The following is an 18,538-nucleotide window of genomic DNA, read 5'->3' as shown; positions in this document are numbered from 1 at the left end:
TCGGCACGGACTAGAAGGGCCGAGATGGCCTGTTTCCGTGCTGCAATTGTTATATGGTTATATATATCGGGACTTCGAACAGGCATTCAGTCTGAAACTGATTTCAAATCTTGTCTGCACTGTCGGGCAGATTCACCTCATCTCATTAATCCAGGATGAGTATTAAACTGACAGATTGTAAACTGAGACAACCGGCTTCACTTCTGTCCTTGACAGAAGGAAACCTGCTAACCACATCCGGTCTTGGCTCCGTGAGTTCCAAAACAACGTGTGGCTTACTTGTCATAGTTATAGAAAAGAACAGCATAGAATCAGGCCTGTTGGCCCATCTATTTCCATGCTGGACTATTTAACTATGTATTCCCATTGACCTTCACCAGGCCATGGCGCTTGTACTGCTTGCGGTGCTAGCTAGTTTCACAATCTTAGCACCCTCTGAGTCAACAAGTTTCACCTTTGTACCCCCTGAACTTTTCACCTTTCACCCTTTACTGATAACCTCTTGTTATAATACCTCTTTACCGCAGTACAAAATGTTGCTGCATTTATCCTGTTTATACCCCATGTAATTGTGTAAACTTCTCTCAAACCTTTCCTCAATCTTCCACGTTCCAATGAATAAAGTCCTATCCCGGTCACTCTTTTCTTATAACTTAGGTCTTCTAGTCCTGACAACATCCTTGTTTTTGTTTGTGTACTCTTTCAAACTTATTTCCAGCTGCCCTGTAGGTAGGTGAGCAGAACTGCACATAATATCCAAATTAGGCCTCACCAACGTCTTATGCAACATCATATCCCATCTACTGTACACGATATTTTCATTTATGAAGGTTAATGCGCTAAGAAACTTTCTTTCAGATCCACAACTTGAGCACATTTGCCATCACTTTCAATGACTTATGGACCTGTATTCCCAGATCACTCTGTTCTACCACACTTTTCAGTGCCGTACCGGTCGCTGTGTAAGATCTACCCTGCTTGGTCCTTCCAAAGTGCAATTTGTCTGCATTATATTGCATCGGCCCCTTTTAAGCCCATTCTCCAGTCGGTCTAGATCTCACTGCAAGCTCTTGTAGTTCTTGCAAGCGTTAGCTCTTGTTAGCTCTTGCAAGCTCTTTGTCCACTGCACCTTCCCAATGTTGGTGCCATCCGCAAACTTGCTGATTCTGTTAACCATAATTTCATCCAGATCATTGATATAGATGACAAACAACAACAGACACAGTACCGATCCCCGTGACACTACACGAGTTACAGGTGCCAATCAGAAATGCAACAGTCTGTAGCCACACTCTGGATTCCTCCAAAAAGCCAGTGTCTAATCCAGTTTACTACCTCATCTCGGATGCTGAGCAACTGAAACTTCTTGACCGACCTGCTATGAGGGAACTTGTCAAATACCGTGCTCACATCCATGTAGACAATATCCACAAACTTGGCCACAGCAAATTTCCTGGCAACTTCCTCGAAAATCTCTAAGATAGGTTAGTCGTGAAAGATCACGCACAAAGCTGATATCTCATGACCGCAAAAGTCAATAGTTTGACCTAAAAGGGAAGGAGAAAGCACAAAACATTAATGTGCTGACTAGCTGATATCTCATGATCTCAGCAATCAACAGGTTGTCCTTAAAAAAGAAGATCAATAGGTTTACCTGAAAGGGAAGGGAAAAAATGAAAAAATAATTCTGTTAACCTGCTGAATATCTAACGAATGAGAGACAGGGACATCCCATTTCAGGTCACTCTCCTTGGAATTCACAGACACTGATTGTCCTGTACTAGATCTGACCTACTCACCATGAGTGGTATTAGAAAATCAAGTGTGTTACACCCGTGAGTGACTCTGTTCTCGTTGGGATTCATTGGCGCTGTATGTAATGAATCAGACAGGCATTATCCAAAGACACGAGGAGTCATCTGTAAATGTCATCTAAAATTCATCATCTGGAGACGCCTGCTTTACTGGTAACCTTTAAATCTCTTTCACAACTGTAACTCCTCAGACATGGTAGCAGTGAAACTGAGGGATTATTTTACAGTGCAGTGGACCATCAGGGAATTGTGCTGATTTGTTCCATAATTATTTTCCATTATTCGTGTTATGGAAAACCTTTCCAATTCCCTACTGGTAACTGTTCTGGGAGATCAATCATTCAAACCCGGGACATCAGTCCTCTTGTTTCTCAGAGCAATGTCCTAAGCCCATCCATGTTCAGTTGCATCCTCGACTACCTTAATTCCATCATCAGTGTATGTTCTGGTCAGACCACTCGTCTGAGTGCTACCGGTACCATGTAACTCAGTACTACCTGTCGCATGGTCGGATGGTTGGTGACTAAACCAGCTCCCCCACCAGACTGGCCTGGTGAGGAGGGTGGCTAGACACCCTGCAGGACGAAAAACAAGACCTGTCAAAGGGCGGATGACCCCTCTGTTAGGGTCAACGGCCCTCTAGAAAACAAGCGCGGAAAGCGCATCCCTCGCATCGAAGCTTGGTCTGGCCATTCACTGCAACAGAACTTCCCCCAGCCGTCCTGGACCCAACCAGGCTGCTGGATCCGGGAGGGGATGTCGAGGGGGTGGATCTGGACCGGTGCAACGCCCTACTCACCTAAAATCCACTCACGCACACGGTTCCTTTCTGAGGAGTGGGGTACCACCCCACTAACTGACTGAAAGGAACCATCATCACCCTATGGGACGGATAGCCAGAGAGAGAGAGAGAGATGTTGCTTGAAGACGGTTCAATGTTTAATTCATAATTCCTCAGTAAATGAGGAAGCCCATGCCTGCATTCAGGAAGTGATCACCATTTTACAGCATGAGTGCCAGGCAGTAGCGATCTCCATCATAAGACAGCCGCACTGACATTCCTTAATGTTCTGTTGTCTTTACACATCATAAGACCATAAGGTATCGGAACACAAGTAGGCCATTAGGCCCATCTTCCTACTCCGCCATTACGTCATGGGTGATTTACTATCCCTCTCAACTCTATTCTCCTGCCTTCTCCCAGTGAACTTTGCTGACCAGACAAATCAAGAAGGTACCAACCTCTGTTTTATATATACCCAATGATCTGGTCTCCGCAGCTGTCAGTGCCAATGGATTCGACAGATTCACTACTCCTCGGCTAAAGAATCTCCTCATCTCTGTTCTAAATGGACGTCCCTCTATTTTGAGGCTGTTCCGTCTGGTTCTAGACTCCCGCACTTTGAAACATCATCTCCACATCCTCTCAATGCCTTTCGATATTCCACAGATTACAAATAGATTCCCCTCATCCTTCCACACTCCAGCCAGTACAGGCGCATCCAGGAATCATTCTCATCAAAATCAGGTTTAATATTACTGGTTCTGTCAGTTTGGATTCCTCTCTGGACTTTCCACAATGCATCGCGTATTTTCACTGATCAGGGGACTAAAACCGTTCACAATATACAAGTGAGGTCTGGCCAGTGCTTGTTCTTATATTCTATTCCTCTCGAAATGAACGCTAGCATTTGTTTTTGCCTTTCCTAACACCAACTCAAACTGCAAGGAATCCTGCAACAGGTCTCCTGAGACTCTTTAGAACTCTAAAAAATATTCTATGTCTTCATTATTTCTGCCAAAGTGTATGGCCATGTACCTCCCTATACTACATTCCAATTGTCACTGATTTGTCCATTTTTTCATCATTCATGTCCTGCTGCAAAATCCCTGCTTCCTCAACGCTTCCTGTCTTTCCCCATATCTTCGTAACGTGCGCAATCTAGTCCATAAAGCCTTCAAATCATTGACATAACGGAAAAAAGGAATTCTCCCAAAACCAACCACTGCAGAACACCACTGGTCACCAACATCCAACAAGAAAAAGCCCCATTTGTTCCATTCTGTGCTTCCTGACAGTCAGACAAAATCTGTCTGGAGAAAATTATGGATCCTCTATCAATGCTATTGTCTCTCTTGTCATACTGCCGTTCCCTGTCTTGTTAAACGGCGTCATGTGAGGTACCTGGTTAAAGGTCCTCGGGAAGTCCAAGTGAACAAATTGCACTGACTTTCCGTTGTCGACCCAGCATGCTGTTCTCTCAAAAAATTCCAACAGTTCTGTCAGACAAGATTCCCTTCCATGGATGTTGGCCTTTTTCTTATCATGTGCGTCCAAATACCCCGAAACATTATCCTCAATTATCGACTGCTGACGTCTTCCCAAACGCTGATCAGACTAAATGGCCTATAGTTTAAAATGATCGGTCCTCCGGAACCATTCCAGAATCTCGTGATTCTTGAGTGATCATCACTAATGTCTCCACAATCTCTTCAGCCTCCTTTTTCAGAAGCAATCGAGTGCAGTTGATCAGGTCTTGTAGCTTTAGTTTTTGGTTTGTTGGGTGGTAGAGTTGGTCTCCTGACTTGGTGTGTCTGGGTAGTCTTGTTTTGTCTGGTGTATTTGGAGCTCCTTTCCGGGGAACGCGCTAAGACAGTAGCGCGACATTAATACGCAGCAGCCTCTCTGGACTATGGATTTGGGGATTACAAAACGTTATGTAAATTTTCTGGTGTAGTCTGTTTTGTCATATGCTTTTGTGATATCATTCTGGGGGAACGTTGTCTCATTTTTTGACTGCATTGCTTCTGTGGTTTCTAAATGACAATAAACAGAAACTGAACTGAACTTAACTGACTCATCTATCTTCAGAACTTTCAGCTTCCCGAGTGCCTTCTCCTTAATAATGGCAGGTACACTCACTTCTGCCACTTGACATTCTCAAATATCTGGCACGTTCTAGTGTATTTTTTACAGTGAAGACTGACGCAAAATACTTACTAATACCTTTTGCCATTTCTTTGTCCCCTGACAGTACCTCTCCACTGTCATTTTCCAGTGGCCCAAAATCCACTTTCCTCTCCTTCACTCTTCATATATCAGACGGACCTCTTGTTGAGCTATTTTACGTTATTCGCTAGCCTACCTTCATTTTACATAGTTTCTCTACTTACGGCTTTTTAATTGCCTTCTGTTGGTTTGTGAAAGCATCCCAGTCCTTCAGCTTTCTACTATACTTTGTAATATTATGTCCCCTCTCCTTTGCTTTCGTGCTGCTTTGACTATCTTGTCAGCCATGGTTGATCATCCTCCCTTTAGAATAATTCTTCATCTTTGTGATCACTTGTCCTGAGCCTTCTTAATTGCTCCGAGAAACTTCAGCCATTCCCGCTCTGCCATTGTTCCTGTTAGTCATGTTCGAATATATTTTTGCCCAGGTCTTCTCCTATGCCTCTGTAATTCCTTTATCCAACTGTCGCACTGATCCATCTGACTTTACCTTCTCCCTCTCAAACTGCAGTGTGAGTTTTGCTATTTTATGATCACTGCCTCTTAAGGGATTATTTACCTGAAGCTCCCCAATCAAATCTGGCTCAATACACAACACCAAATCCAAATCCGTCTGTCCTATCGTGGGATCAACCATAGGCTTCTCTAAAAAGCCATCTCACAGGCATTCTATAAATTTCCTCACTCAGGATTCAACACTGACCAGATTCTCCAAAGCTACCTGCATATTGAAATTCCCCATGACTATTTTCACATTCCCCTTTTTGCATACCTCTTCCCTCTCCTGTTGTAAGTTGTAGCTCACATCCTGGCTACTGTTAACAGGCCTGTATCATCAGGGTCATTTTACTTATGCAGTTTCTTAACATCTACATCGTCCAATCCGTTATCACCTCTTTCTCAGGACTTTTCATTTTTAATGACAGCAGCTTCGACCCAACACTTTCACCTACCTGCGTATCCTTTCGATTCAATATTTATCTTTTGATTTAAGCACCCAACTATAAACTTTTGTCAGCCACTATCCATTTGTTTTTGCTCTCTCTCTCCCCTCTCTTCAGTTCTTGTTGTCACATCTTGTTGATGTAATACTGCACATTGACAGACTGAGGAAATTAATCACATTGCATCTACTGCAGGGTGTCAGTAAATCCTTATTCTTTCACAATATTGATTTAGAATTTCCTTCAGTTACTGTTTCTCTGTTAATGACTGAACCCAGGGAGGATGAGGCAGCAGCCCAGTGACTGCATCTGTTCTGAAGCAACTGGGGCCATGAACAGATACTTTCCTGTACATTCTGCATGCCTGTCTGTCTGCTGCACAATAAATTCATTGTTTCCTTTTGTAGAAAGTCACTGAACTGACAGAGAAGGGAAACCGGACAGAGAGTTCCAGACTCTTCCTCAGTTTGGTGATGGGCAAAGGCTCCCGGGCCCGGAGGGCGATGTGGGAATCCTTTGTGACATGGAGGACTGAGTTACCGAAGTTGGACAGAATTCTGAGGGAAATACAGGAACTCGGTATGTTAAAACCACACACTGAACACAAAGCACATTGAGATAAATATTTTAGTTATTTTAATTATTTTAGCTCTGTTTCCATGGATGTTTTTTTTAAATATTTAAACAGGTCCTGATCCACAGGAATACATGAACATCACCCAAGGTTTATCTGAATTACCCACTCAGCTGATAGGTGAGTGATCAAATGCACAGTTCAAACCACATCTCAAATGTTAGTCTCTGACTTGGCAAAGCTTGGGAATCAAAATTCGCCATTAAACATTCGCTGATCTCTGGATTCAAGTAACAATTCAAAGAATCTCTCTTTGCAGCCTGAATATTCTACAATATATTTTTTTCTATTAATACAGCTGTTGGTTCTGCTGAATCCATGTAGACCACATCTACTACCATACCTTCATCAATTGCTTTTTGTTACCTCTTCAAAAAACTCAATTAGCCTCGTGAGGCTGGACCTTCCCTTCACAAAGCCATGTTGACCCAGACAGTAAATTCCAGGCACCCACAACTCTGTTAAAAAACTACCCACAATTGCTGTAAATTTACCCCATCTCACCTTAACCAAATGCCCTCTGGTATTAGACACCAGTCATATGTAAAAATAAACAAACAAAATACAGGCTGTCGACCCAAACTCTTATCTCTCAAACTTGCACACCTCAGTCAGATCTGTATTCTACCGCCAGAGGAAACAAAGCAAGTTTATCAAACCTCTACTTGTAGCACATGTCACCGAATCCAGGCAACACCCTGATGAACCTGTTCTGCACCCTAACCAATCCTTCCAAGAGCTCGACAATCAGAAGTGAACACAATACTCCAGATGCTCCCTGAAACCATAAGATCCAGGAGCAGAATTAAGCCATTCGGCTCAGTGAATTTGCTCTTCAATTCCTCTCTACCCCATTATCCCAGTAAACGTTGACACTTTTCCTAATCAGGAACATATCGACCTGCATTTTAAATATACTCAATGAGGTGTCTTCTTCAGACGTCTATGGCAATAATTTCACCGATTCACCACCCGCCAGCCAATAAATTTCTCCCCGTTTGGGTCCCCGGCAGCCAGGACAATTCCCCACAGTTCTCAAGCATGTTAATTTTCTGTATGAACCTCCCATGTGGGATCTTGTCAAAGACTCTGCCAGTATACAAGTAGACAATTTCCATGTGGAACTTCATCCAACACCTTTGTCACCTCCTGGAGGAACTCAATCAAGCTGGCAAGACGCAAACCCGACCCAAAGCCTTGCTACTGAACCCCAAACCACCTCATACATCCTCTCTGTCATACTCCCATGGGGCAGAACATATAAAAGGCTGAAGGTATGTACCACCTGTCTAAACGATAGCTTTATTCTGCATTTATAATACTACTAAATGGTCACCTACTATGTTATTATTAGCTCTTAATAATAATAAGGCAATTTTATATCTAAAATTATTGCATCGTACATCCCGTAACTAATAACAACTCAGATAACAACTTAGATAACCACAATATACTCACAGGACAGCAGACAGAATACCGTTCGGGTTTGAACAACAGATAAAAGATTATGTAATTCTATTTCAAACCCTGTAGAAAGCAGAAATCTTTCAGTGTTATATTGTCTATCAATACAAAACACATCTGATTCTGTTCCTCGTGTGTTTAAAAGGCTCCAAATATAGATAAAATTCATACAATACTTGTGAAATTTCTGCAACATCTGATGAAGCATTCGCGTAAAATAAACGTCCTATTAAGAACCACAGAGGAACAACGACCACTATCAAAATAAATGGAGGGATTTTCCAGAGAGTCTCACTAAGCACACTATGGTTTTGTCTAGCTTTAAGCCCACTCATAATTTACTGAAACAGACAAAATCAGGTATCTAATCAAAAGAAATTATGAATTATACCTTGACACATTTATACATTGATGATTTTAAATTATTTGTTCTTTCATCAGTAAAGCTGAAACAAATAATTCAAATAATGGAATTAATTTCCAAATATATAAGCATGAACTTTAGACTAGGAAGGTACAGAACATGATCAAACATAAAGAAAGGTGCAATAGAGCCGGTGGAATATCAAACAGAGCATCAGGATACAATGCAACAGAATATGAAACGTATATTTAGGATATCAATAAGCAAAGAAAATAGATAATCGTGTGATAAAGGAAAACCTTCCAACAAAATTTACTTCAAAGCTGAAAATCTAAATTTACTGCAAGGCTGAACAAACTTTGAATTTACATCGAGGATCAAGAAAATCTGCCAATCAGAGCTGAACAGTAAAAATATAACGAAGGTAGTAAACGCTCACTGTGCCCATATTGACGTATTGGTTTGGTATAATATCCTGGTCTGAAACGGATCCGGAAATATGCAAAGAAAAATAAGAACTTAAATAGCAATTTCTGGAAAACACCATGTGCACTGGAAAGCGCGTAAACTGATATGAACGAGGACAGTATGAGGATGATGAATAACAGATCTAAAAAAATGAGACAACAGCCAGATAAAAATTTTCAGGGTCAGGGTTAATATCGTGGATACATTTCGTGAAAGTTGTTTTTCTGCGCCAGCAGCACAATTACAGTAAAGCGTGTGCGGTGAGCGTGTATTTATGTATACAATTGTAGAAATAGAATTGTATCAGCATGACTTAATCAGTCTGATGGCCTGATGAAAGAAGCTGTCGTGGAGCCTGTTGGTCCTGGCTTTAACACTGCGGTACCATTTCCTGGATGGTAGCAGCTGGAACAGTTTGTGCTTGGTGAGACTTGGGTCCAGAATGATCCTTCGGGCACTTTTTACCCCCTGTCTCTGAAATGACCTGAATAGTAGGAAGTTCACATCTACAGATGCACTGGGCTGTCCGCACCACTCTCTGCAGAGTCCTGCGATTGAGAGAAGTACAATTCCCACACCAGGCAGTGATGCAGCCAGTCAGGATGCACAAAATTTACTGGCCCATCCCAAATGTACTCAACCATCTCAACCATCTGTTTTGCTATTTTTCTTTTTTTTTGTTCAGACTAGAGAATAAGCCAGGCAGGATGTTGGAATGCTCCTCTTGCAGGATGTGTGAAGTCAGGGAGACATCCGGTGTCCCTGACAACGACACCTGCAAGAAGTGCACCCAGCTGCAGCTCCTAACAGACCGCGTTAGGGAACTGGAGCAGGAGCTGGATGACCTCCGGATCATTCGAAAGACTGAGCAGTTTATAGATAGTAGCTTCCAGGAGGTAGTTACACCTAAGGAACAGGGCACAGGTAATTGGGTTACCGTCAGGCGAGGGAAGGGGAAAGGGCAGTTACTGCAGGGTTCCCCTGTGGCCATTCCCCTCCAGAACAGGTATACCAATTTGGATACTGTTGGGGGGAAGGATTACCTGGGACAAACTGCGGCAGCCGGATCTCTGGCACTGAATCTGGTGCTGCAGTGCAGAACGGGGGGAGGAAGAAGAGGAGAGGGGTAGTGATAGGGGACTCCATAGTCAGGGGTACAGACAGGAGATTCTATGGTCGTAACAGAGACTCCCGGATGGTTTGTTGCCTCCCGGGTGCCAGGGTCAGGAATGTCTCTGATCGCCTGCACAGCATTCTGAGGTGGGAGGATGATCAGCCAAATTCCGTGCTACACATCGGTACCAATGCCATAGGTAGAAAGAGTCAGGGTGTCCTGAAGAGTGAGTACAGAGAGCTTGGTAGGAAGTTGAAAAACAGGACATAGAGGGTAGTAATCTCCGGATTGCTTCCTGTGCCACGTGCCAGTGAGGGTAAGAATGCGATGCTCTGGCAGATGAACACGTGGCTGAGAAACTGGAGTAGGGGGCAGGGTTTCAGATTTCTAGATCATTGGGACCTCTTCTGGGGCAGGTGGGACCTGTACAAGAGAGACGGGTTACACCTGAACTACAAGGGGACCAATATACTTGCAGGGAGGTGTGCTAGTGTTATTGGGGAGGGTTTAAACTAGATTGGCAGAGGGATGGGAACCAGAGTGCCTGAGTAGATAGTGGAACGGTGGTAAACATAAATAATGGTGGTAGTTCATGCAAAGCCACAAATAGCAAGGTTGTGGGTGGTGGTAATAATATTCTGAGGTGTGTATATTTCAAAGCGTGGAGTATTGCGGGAAAGGCAGACGAGCTGAGGGCCTGGATTGACACATGGAATTATCACATCATAGCCATTACTGAAACTTGGCTACAGGAGGGGCAGGACTGGCAGCTCAATGTTCCAGGGCTCCAATGTTTCAGACGTGATAGAGACAGAGGGATAAAGCGTGGGTGGTGGCTTTGCTAGTCAGGGAAAATATTACAGCAGTGCTTCGGCAGGACAGATTAGATGGCTTGTCTACTGAGGCCCTATGGGTGGAGTTGAGAAACCGGAAGGTATGACCACATTAATAGGGTTGTATTATGGACTACCCAATAGTTAGCGAGAATTGGAGGAGCAAATTTGCAGAGAGATAACAGACAACTGCAGGAGACAGAAATTTGTCATTGTAGAGGATTTTAATTTTCCACACATTGCTTGGGACTCCCATCCTGTTAAAGGTCTAGATGGGTTAGAGTTTGCAACATGTGTTCAGGAAAGTTTTCTAAGTCAATATATAGATGTACCAACTAGGGAGGGTGCAATATTAGATCTCCTATTATGAAATGAGTTAGGGCAGGTGACGGAAGTGTGTATCGGGGAACACTTTCCTTCCAGTGATAATAACGTCATTAGTTTCAACTTGATCATGGATAAAGATAGATCTGGTCCTCGGGTTGACGTTCTAAAACTGAAAAAGGCCAAATTTGAAGAAATGAGAAGGGATCTAAAAATCGTAGATTGGGACAGGTTGTTCTCTGGCAATGATGTGATTTGTAAGTGGGAGGCCTTCAAAGGAGAAATTTTGAGAGTGTAGAGTTTGTATGTTCCTGTCATGGTTGAAGGCAAAATGAATAGGAATAAAAAGCCTTGGTTATCGAGGGATATTGGGACTCTGATAAAGAAGAAGAGAGAGATGTATAACATTTATAGGCAACAGGGAGGAAGTAAGATGCTTGAGGAGTATACAAAGAGTAAGAAAATAATTAAGAAAGAAATCAGGAGGGCTAAAAGAAGACATGGGGTTGCTTTGGCAGTCAGGGTGAACGATAATTTTAAGAACGTCTACAGGTATGTTAAGAGCAAAAGGATAGTAAGGGATAAAATTGGTCCTCTTGAAGATCAGAGTGGTCGGCTATGTATGGAACCAAAAGAAATGGGGGAGATCTTAAATGGGTATTTTGCATCTCTATTTACTAAGGAAACTGGAATGGAGTCTATGGAAACAAGGCAAACAAGTAGGGAAGTCATGGAAGTTATACACATTAAAGAGGAGGAGGTACTTTCTGTCTTGAGGCAAATCAGAGTAAATAAATCCCCAGGACCTGACGGGGTATTCACTCGGACCTTGAAGAAGACTAATGTTGAAATTGCAGTGGCCCTGGCATAAGTATTATGTCGATATCCACGGACCGGGTGCCAGAGGATTGAAGGATAGCTCATGTAGTTCTGTTGTTTAAAAAAGGCTCAAAATGTAAGCCATGAAATTATAGGCCGGTAAGTTTGACATCGGTAGTAGGTAAATTATTGGAAGGAATACTAAGAGATAAGGTCTCCAGGTATTTCGGTAGACAGGGACTTATTAGAAAAAGTCAGTATGGCTTTATGCGTCATGTTTAACCAATCCATTAGAGCTTTTCAAGGAAGTTTCCAGGAAAGTGGATGAAGGGAAAGCAGTGGATGTTATATACATGGACTTCAGTAAGGCTTTTGGCAAGGTCCCGCATGGGAGGTTAGTTAGGAAGATTCAGTCGCTAGGTATACATGGAGAGGTAGTAAATTGCATCAGACATTGTCTCAATGAAAGAAGCCAGATAGTGGTAGTGGAAGATTGCTACTCTGAGTGGAGGCCTGTGACCAGTGATGTGCCACGGGGATCAGTGCTGGGTCCATTCTTATTTGTCATCTATATCAATGATCTGGATGATAATGTGGCAAATTGGATCACCAAATTTGCTAATGATACAAAGATTGGAGGTGTAGTGGACAGTGAGGAAGGTTTTCAAAGCTTGCAGAGGGATCTGGACCAGTTGGGGGAATGGGATGTAAAATGGCAGATGGAGTTTAATGCGGACAAGTGTGAGGTATTGCACTTCGGAAGATCAAACCAAATTAGAACATACAAGGTAAATGGCAGAACACAGAGGAGGGCAGTAGAACAGAGGGATCTGGGAGTATAGATACATAATTCCCTAAAAGTGGCGTCACAAGTAGATAGGGTCGTAAACAGAGCTTTTGGTACATCGGCCTTTATAAATCAAAGTACTGAGTATAAGAGTTGGAATGTAATGGTGAGGTTGTATAACACATTGGCGAGACCGAATTTGGGGTATTGTGTGCAGTTTTGGTCACCGAATTACAGGAAGGATATTAATAAGGTTGAAAGAGTGCAGAGAAGGTTTACAAAGATGTTGCCGGGACTTGAGAAACTGAGTTACAGAGAAGGGTTGGATAGGTTAGGACTTTATTCCCTGGCATGTAGGAGAATGAGAAGTGATTTGATAGAGGTGTTTAAAATTATGATGGGTATAGGTAGAGGGGATACAAGCAGGCTTTTTCCACTGAGGCTAGGGGAGAAAAAAAAACAGAGGTCATGGGTTAAGGGTGAAGGGGAAAAGTTTAAAGGGAACATTGGGGAAGGTGCTTCTTCACGCAGAGAGTGGTGGGAGTGTGGAATGAGCTGCCAGCTGAAGTGGTGAATGAGGGCTCACTTTTGACATTTAAGAAAAACCTGGACAGGTATATGGATGAGAGGTGTATAGAGGGATATGGGCCATGTGCTGGTCAGTGCGACTAGGCAGAAAAATGGTTTGGCACAGTCAGGAAGGGCTGTGCTGTAATGTTCTACGGTTCTATGGTTCTATCTGAGGTGAAAGAGGTGCTGTTGTGCCTTTTTTCACCATACAATTGATGTGTACAGACCACGTGAGGTCCTCAGTGATGTGAATGCCGAGGAACTTAAAGCTGTTCACTCTCTCAACCCCAGATCCATTGATATCAGTGGGGGTTAGCCTATCTCCATTCCTCTTGTCTTTGCGACATTGAGGGAGAAGTTGTTTTCTTGACACCACTGTGTCAGGCTGATGACTTCTTCTGTTTAGGCTGCCTCGTTATTACTTGATATTTGGCCAATAAATATAGTATACTCAGCAAATTTAATTAGCAGATTGGAGCTGTGGGTGGCGACACAGTCATGCGCATACAGAGAGTAAAGGAGGGTGCTTAGGACACAGCCCTGAGGGGCTCCTGTGTTGAGGGGCAGAGGGGCAGAGATGAGGGAGCCCACACTTACCACTTGCCGGCGATCTGACAGGAAATCCAGGACCCAGCTGCACAAGGCAGGGTCATGGCCGCGGTCTCTGAGCTTCTTGTCAAGCCTGGAGGGAACTATGGTATTGAATGCTGAACTGTAGTCTAATAACATCATTCTCACATAAGCATCCCTCTTCTCCAGATGTTTAAGGAGGTGTGCAGAGCAGTGGCTATTGTGTCATCTGTTGATCGGTTGTGTCGGTAGCTGAATTGTAGGGGGTCCGGTGTGGGTGGTAACAAGCTGCAGATGCAGCCCTTGACCAGCCTCTCAAAGCATTTGCTTATTACTGAGGTGAGTGCGACAGGACTCAAACGTTCAGGCATGTTGCCTTAGTCGTTTTAGGTACAGGAACAATGGTGGATGATTTGAAGCAGGAGGGAACTCTTCACTGGGAGAGGGTGTGATTAAAAATATCCGTAAATACTCCTGCCAGTTGTGCCGCGCGCATCCTGAGTACCCGCCCTGGGATGCCGTCCGGTCCCTCAACCTTGCGACTGTCCACTCATTGGAAACACCTGCGAACTTCAGCCTCAGAGATGACCAATGTGCAGGTCGCTTTGTCGGCTCTCCTCGGGGGCTCAGTGTTGGCGATATCGAACCGAGCGTAATGAGGCTTAGATCCTCTGGGAGACAGGGAGCGATGTTGGCAGCACCACTGCACTTAGCTCTGAAGTCTGCATTGGTGTACAGACCTTCCCATAAGCTGTGTGTGTTGTTGGTGGAGAGTTGTGCCTGAATACGATCTCTGTATTGTCGTTTCGCTGCCTGGATAACTTTGCATAGATCAGAGCTGAATTTCTTGAGCTCCTGCTGATCACCGGCATTGTAAGCAGTCGGTCACACGGCAAGTGCTGTTCACACGGAACTCTTGATACAAATGTTGTGGTTTGGGAAGTCCTGACCGATTTCTGAAGGGAATCATCCCCCCTCTGTGACAATAACACACAACTGGGGGATGTTGTTATTACACAGCTGTGATAATAACAGCCGGGAACTCCCTTGGCAGCCAGAAAGGTTTACACAGCAGCAGCAGGTATTCCAGATCCGGGGAACAAAGGATTTGAGGGAATGGACATTCCGGGGTTCCACCAAGCATTAATGATCATGAAACATACCCTAAATCCTGTTCTCTTCCCAAATGTGTGTGTGTGCGTGTGTGTGTGTGTGTGTGTGTGTGTGTGTGTGTGTGTGTGTGTGTGTGTGTGTGTGTGTGTGTGTGTGTGTGTGTGTGTGTGTGTGTGTGTGTGTGTGTGTGTGTGTGTGTGTGTGGAGGTCTGTTGTTTACTTGCAATTGCATTATATGACTCTATAACAGCTGAGGCAATTGCTTAGCTATTTTATTGAACAAGGTATATAGAATTTATGCAGAAAAGTAGGATTAGTATAAGTAGGTATTATGATTGACATAAATCTGATTGGCCGAAGGTCGTCTTTCCGTGCTCTACAATTCTTGGTCCATCCAAGCGACCAATCCACCAGCCTTTAGTCCGAAAGGTACCAACAATGCTTCACAATTTGTTCGTGTGAAAGGGAGGGATTTATTTCATTACTTTTACAGTTAATACATTTGTTGAACTGATTGTTTTCCTTTGTTCTGACTGCTTCAGGGCAGCCTGACCTATAATACTATGTTCCAGGTTTCCATAGCATAGTCAGATGTTTATGCGGCAAAGAAGGAGGGACTAGGTCCATAATGTGTGTGCCAGAATTTGTCTCCTTCAATTCAGCATTTGTTCTGTCGCCTGCTCTGCCTCGGTGCTTCAAGTGCTTACAGAGATGGTCATTACATGGCTGCACCATCCCCTCAGGCCGTGTGTTTCCAGATCGGTACCTTCAGAGGGAATTGTTCTTCAAATCCCCCTACCCCTCACGCTCCTCTTCTTAAAACTCTGTCCCCTTAGTTATACAGCTCTTTCTCTCTGGATAACAGGCTTTTAACGCACAGAAAGGTGCCTTTCATTTCAACTGACCCATGCTTACCCGAGTCAGTCCCATTTGCCTGCCTTTGGCCCATATCCCTCTGAATCAGTCCTATCCATAACCCTCGCTATATGCCTTTCAAACTCAGTAACTGAACCCCCCTTACCACTTTCTCTAGTGACTCCTTCCACATCTCCATTACTATCTGTGTTGGAAATGTCCCTCACGTCACCTTTCAGTATTTCTCCACTTACCTGAAACCTAAGCCCTCTGGTTTTACACACTTTGTGCTTGGAAAACCTGTGGCCATTCACACTCTCTTTAAGACGGAAAATTGTTCAGGCCAATGCAGGATCTACTAGAAACGCAGACTCTAGTCTCCTCTTCAGTGAAGCTTCACTCTTTCTACAGTGTGGCACAAGATACGTACACACTTAACACACTGAACCCAGCGCAACTGATGTTTTAAAAAGGACTTGTAAGGAAGACTACTGTTCAATGCCCGGCTGATAACACATGAAATCATTAGATGCCCTTTTTCCCCCTTTTTCTGCACCTTCAAGGATCTCCTCACTAAAATATCAATGTTGGAAAAGCTGGAAGCAATTCAGAAGCCACGGGTAGATACATCCAAATAGGAAGTGTTTTAAAGCATGTCGATAGGGTGATTAAGAAGGCTTCCATTTATTGGTCCAGATATAGAGCTCAAACGTCAGGAGGTTATGTTTCGTTAATAAAACCCTAATTTGGCCACACATGTAGTGTTTCGTACAGTTCAATTCGCCCCAATATAGAAAGGATGTTGAGGCCTTGGACAGGGCGCAGAAGAGTTGTTGCGTAGTTTATAGTGCATGTGCTATAAGGAAAGCTGGCTAAACGGAGGGTACTTTCTCTGCAGCGGCAGACGGTGAGGGGAGATCTGGTAGAGTTTCATAAGATAATGAAGGGCATAGAAAGGAGTAGCATGGGCATATCTCTTTCCCATGATTGAAATATCTAATAGCGGAGAAAATGCATGGAAGGCGTTGGAATGCAGTTCCAAGGGATTGTAAAGGTAAGTTTGTTACTGAGAGAATAGTTGGATGCTTGGTGGGGCCATGCACTTTCTGGCTCGTATCCTGTTGGGCATCATCCTGCAACTTCGGTGTACCCATCTGACAAATTATCTGGTCTCAGCGTCCTGGACAATCCTTGGTCAGTTGATCTTCACGTCTAGTTCCCTTATTTTGTCAGTCGGAAGCGGCATCAGACGCACTTTCCTATTGTAGAGGTATCGGGAACACATACCGATTCCCTGATCTCCCATATAGTCTGGCAGTGCATGTTACTGCCACAGCTGCTGCAATAGGGAGAGGAATTCTGAAAAAAAGCACTGCAATTTGACTTTCCAGAGTTCATCTTTCGTTTCTCTGCCAACATTTCCTGTTGGTCTCTTTTCCGCTAGATCTTTGTGTGTGTGTGTGTGTGTGTGTGTGTGTGTGTGTGTGTGTGTGTGTGTGTGTGTGTGTGTGTGTGTGTGTGTGTGTGTGTGTGTGTGTGTGTGTGTGTGTGGTGGGGGGGTGGTACTCGATGACGACCCGATAGTTGGTGACTGTAGAGGCCAATTCTGGATCTGCAGACCCGGGAGCAGTTGGGACACAGGGACAGCTGGGATGCAGGCGCTTGGGTAGTTGGATCCTTCTTGCATCCCCTCTTCTTTTCAGCAGTCGCTCTTCTGGGTTCCTCAAAATTCTTGGCTTTTCCGTGGATCAGCGGCTGCCACTCGTTGACCTCCATATTTGCCTGAGAGAGCCTCTGCTTAATTTGGTCCTTGTACCTCCTGCGCGGGGCACCACGATCTCTCTTGCCCTGAGAGAGTTCTCCGTATAGTACTGCTTTCGGTAACCTGGACCTGTCCAGGCGAGGCACGTGGCCTGTCAGACAGCGGATCTGGCTGAGCAGCAAAGCGGCTTCAGGGCCTGGAAGTTGAACATATAGAGCTATGCATGTCTGTGTGAATATATGAAATATTAAACTAAATAATAGTGCAGAAATAGAAATTTAAAAAGAGATTAGAGAGTCACTATCGATGGGTTCAATGTCCATTCGGAAACTGGATGGCAGAGGAGAAGTTGTTCTGAATCGTTGAGTGTGCGCCTTACTCCGATCCTGTACAGTAGACCCCATGCACAAGACGGTGATGAAGCCAGGTACAATGCTCTGCAAGTTACACCTGTAGAAATATTCGAGTGATGTTGGAAACTCATGATGAAATATAGTCATTGTTGTGTCTTCTTTGTAGCTGAATCGATATATTAGGTCCAGGTTTGTTACTCAGAGATATTGACAGCCAGGAATTTGGAATTGCTCACTCTTTCCACATCAGATCCCTCTATGAGGACTGGTGTGTTGTGTTCCCTCGTCTCGCCGTTTCTGAAATCCACAATTAGCTCTATTGACATATTTTCATAACGCAAGCAGGATTCAGCACTCCATACACGCATATGCAAATCCAATAAGGGGTACACATCACTGAACGAAAATGAAAGCTTAACCCATAAAAAATGAAGAAACTATCATAAAAGTAGAAAATGTTAAGCAATGGAAGAGTCTGACTCCCCACGGAAGACATCCACACGATCTGAGCCGATTAGATGTCGACAAGGAAGCGTCGAGCCCCTGGCTCAGAGTTGGAGAACTCTTCCCAGAGACAAAAGGGATCATTGTAGTAATACAGGACAAGGTTGTTAACACATGTAGTTATCAATAATACAGAGTAAACGACCAATAGGTTCAAGACGATATATGCTGAAAATTACAAGAGAAACTAGAAACAATCCCAGACTTTACAGGATCCTGCAGTAGTTTAACTGAAT

The 18,538-nt window shown here is 43.9% G+C and overlaps 1 protein-coding gene across 1 annotated transcript in view; it reads left to right on the top strand.

The window, feature by feature from the left end:
* LOC140722657 (NACHT, LRR and PYD domains-containing protein 3-like) overlaps nucleotides 1–18,538 on the top strand; it is a 57,163-nt gene that overhangs the window by 29,188 nt on the left and 9,437 nt on the right. Inside the window, exons 6-7 of the mRNA XM_073037371.1 lie at nucleotides 6,176–6,347; nucleotides 6,457–6,522. Of these exons, the coding sequence (XP_072893472.1) occupies nucleotides 6,176–6,347; nucleotides 6,457–6,522 (238 nt within the window). The remainder of the gene's footprint in view (nucleotides 1–6,175; nucleotides 6,348–6,456; nucleotides 6,523–18,538) is intronic.

This window comes from Hemitrygon akajei, unplaced genomic scaffold (assembly GCF_048418815.1).
Source record: "Hemitrygon akajei unplaced genomic scaffold, sHemAka1.3 Scf000082, whole genome shotgun sequence".
NCBI classification, from domain to species: Eukaryota; Metazoa; Chordata; class Chondrichthyes; order Myliobatiformes; family Dasyatidae; genus Hemitrygon; species Hemitrygon akajei.
This window is presented reverse-complemented; position numbering and strand designations above follow the sequence as displayed.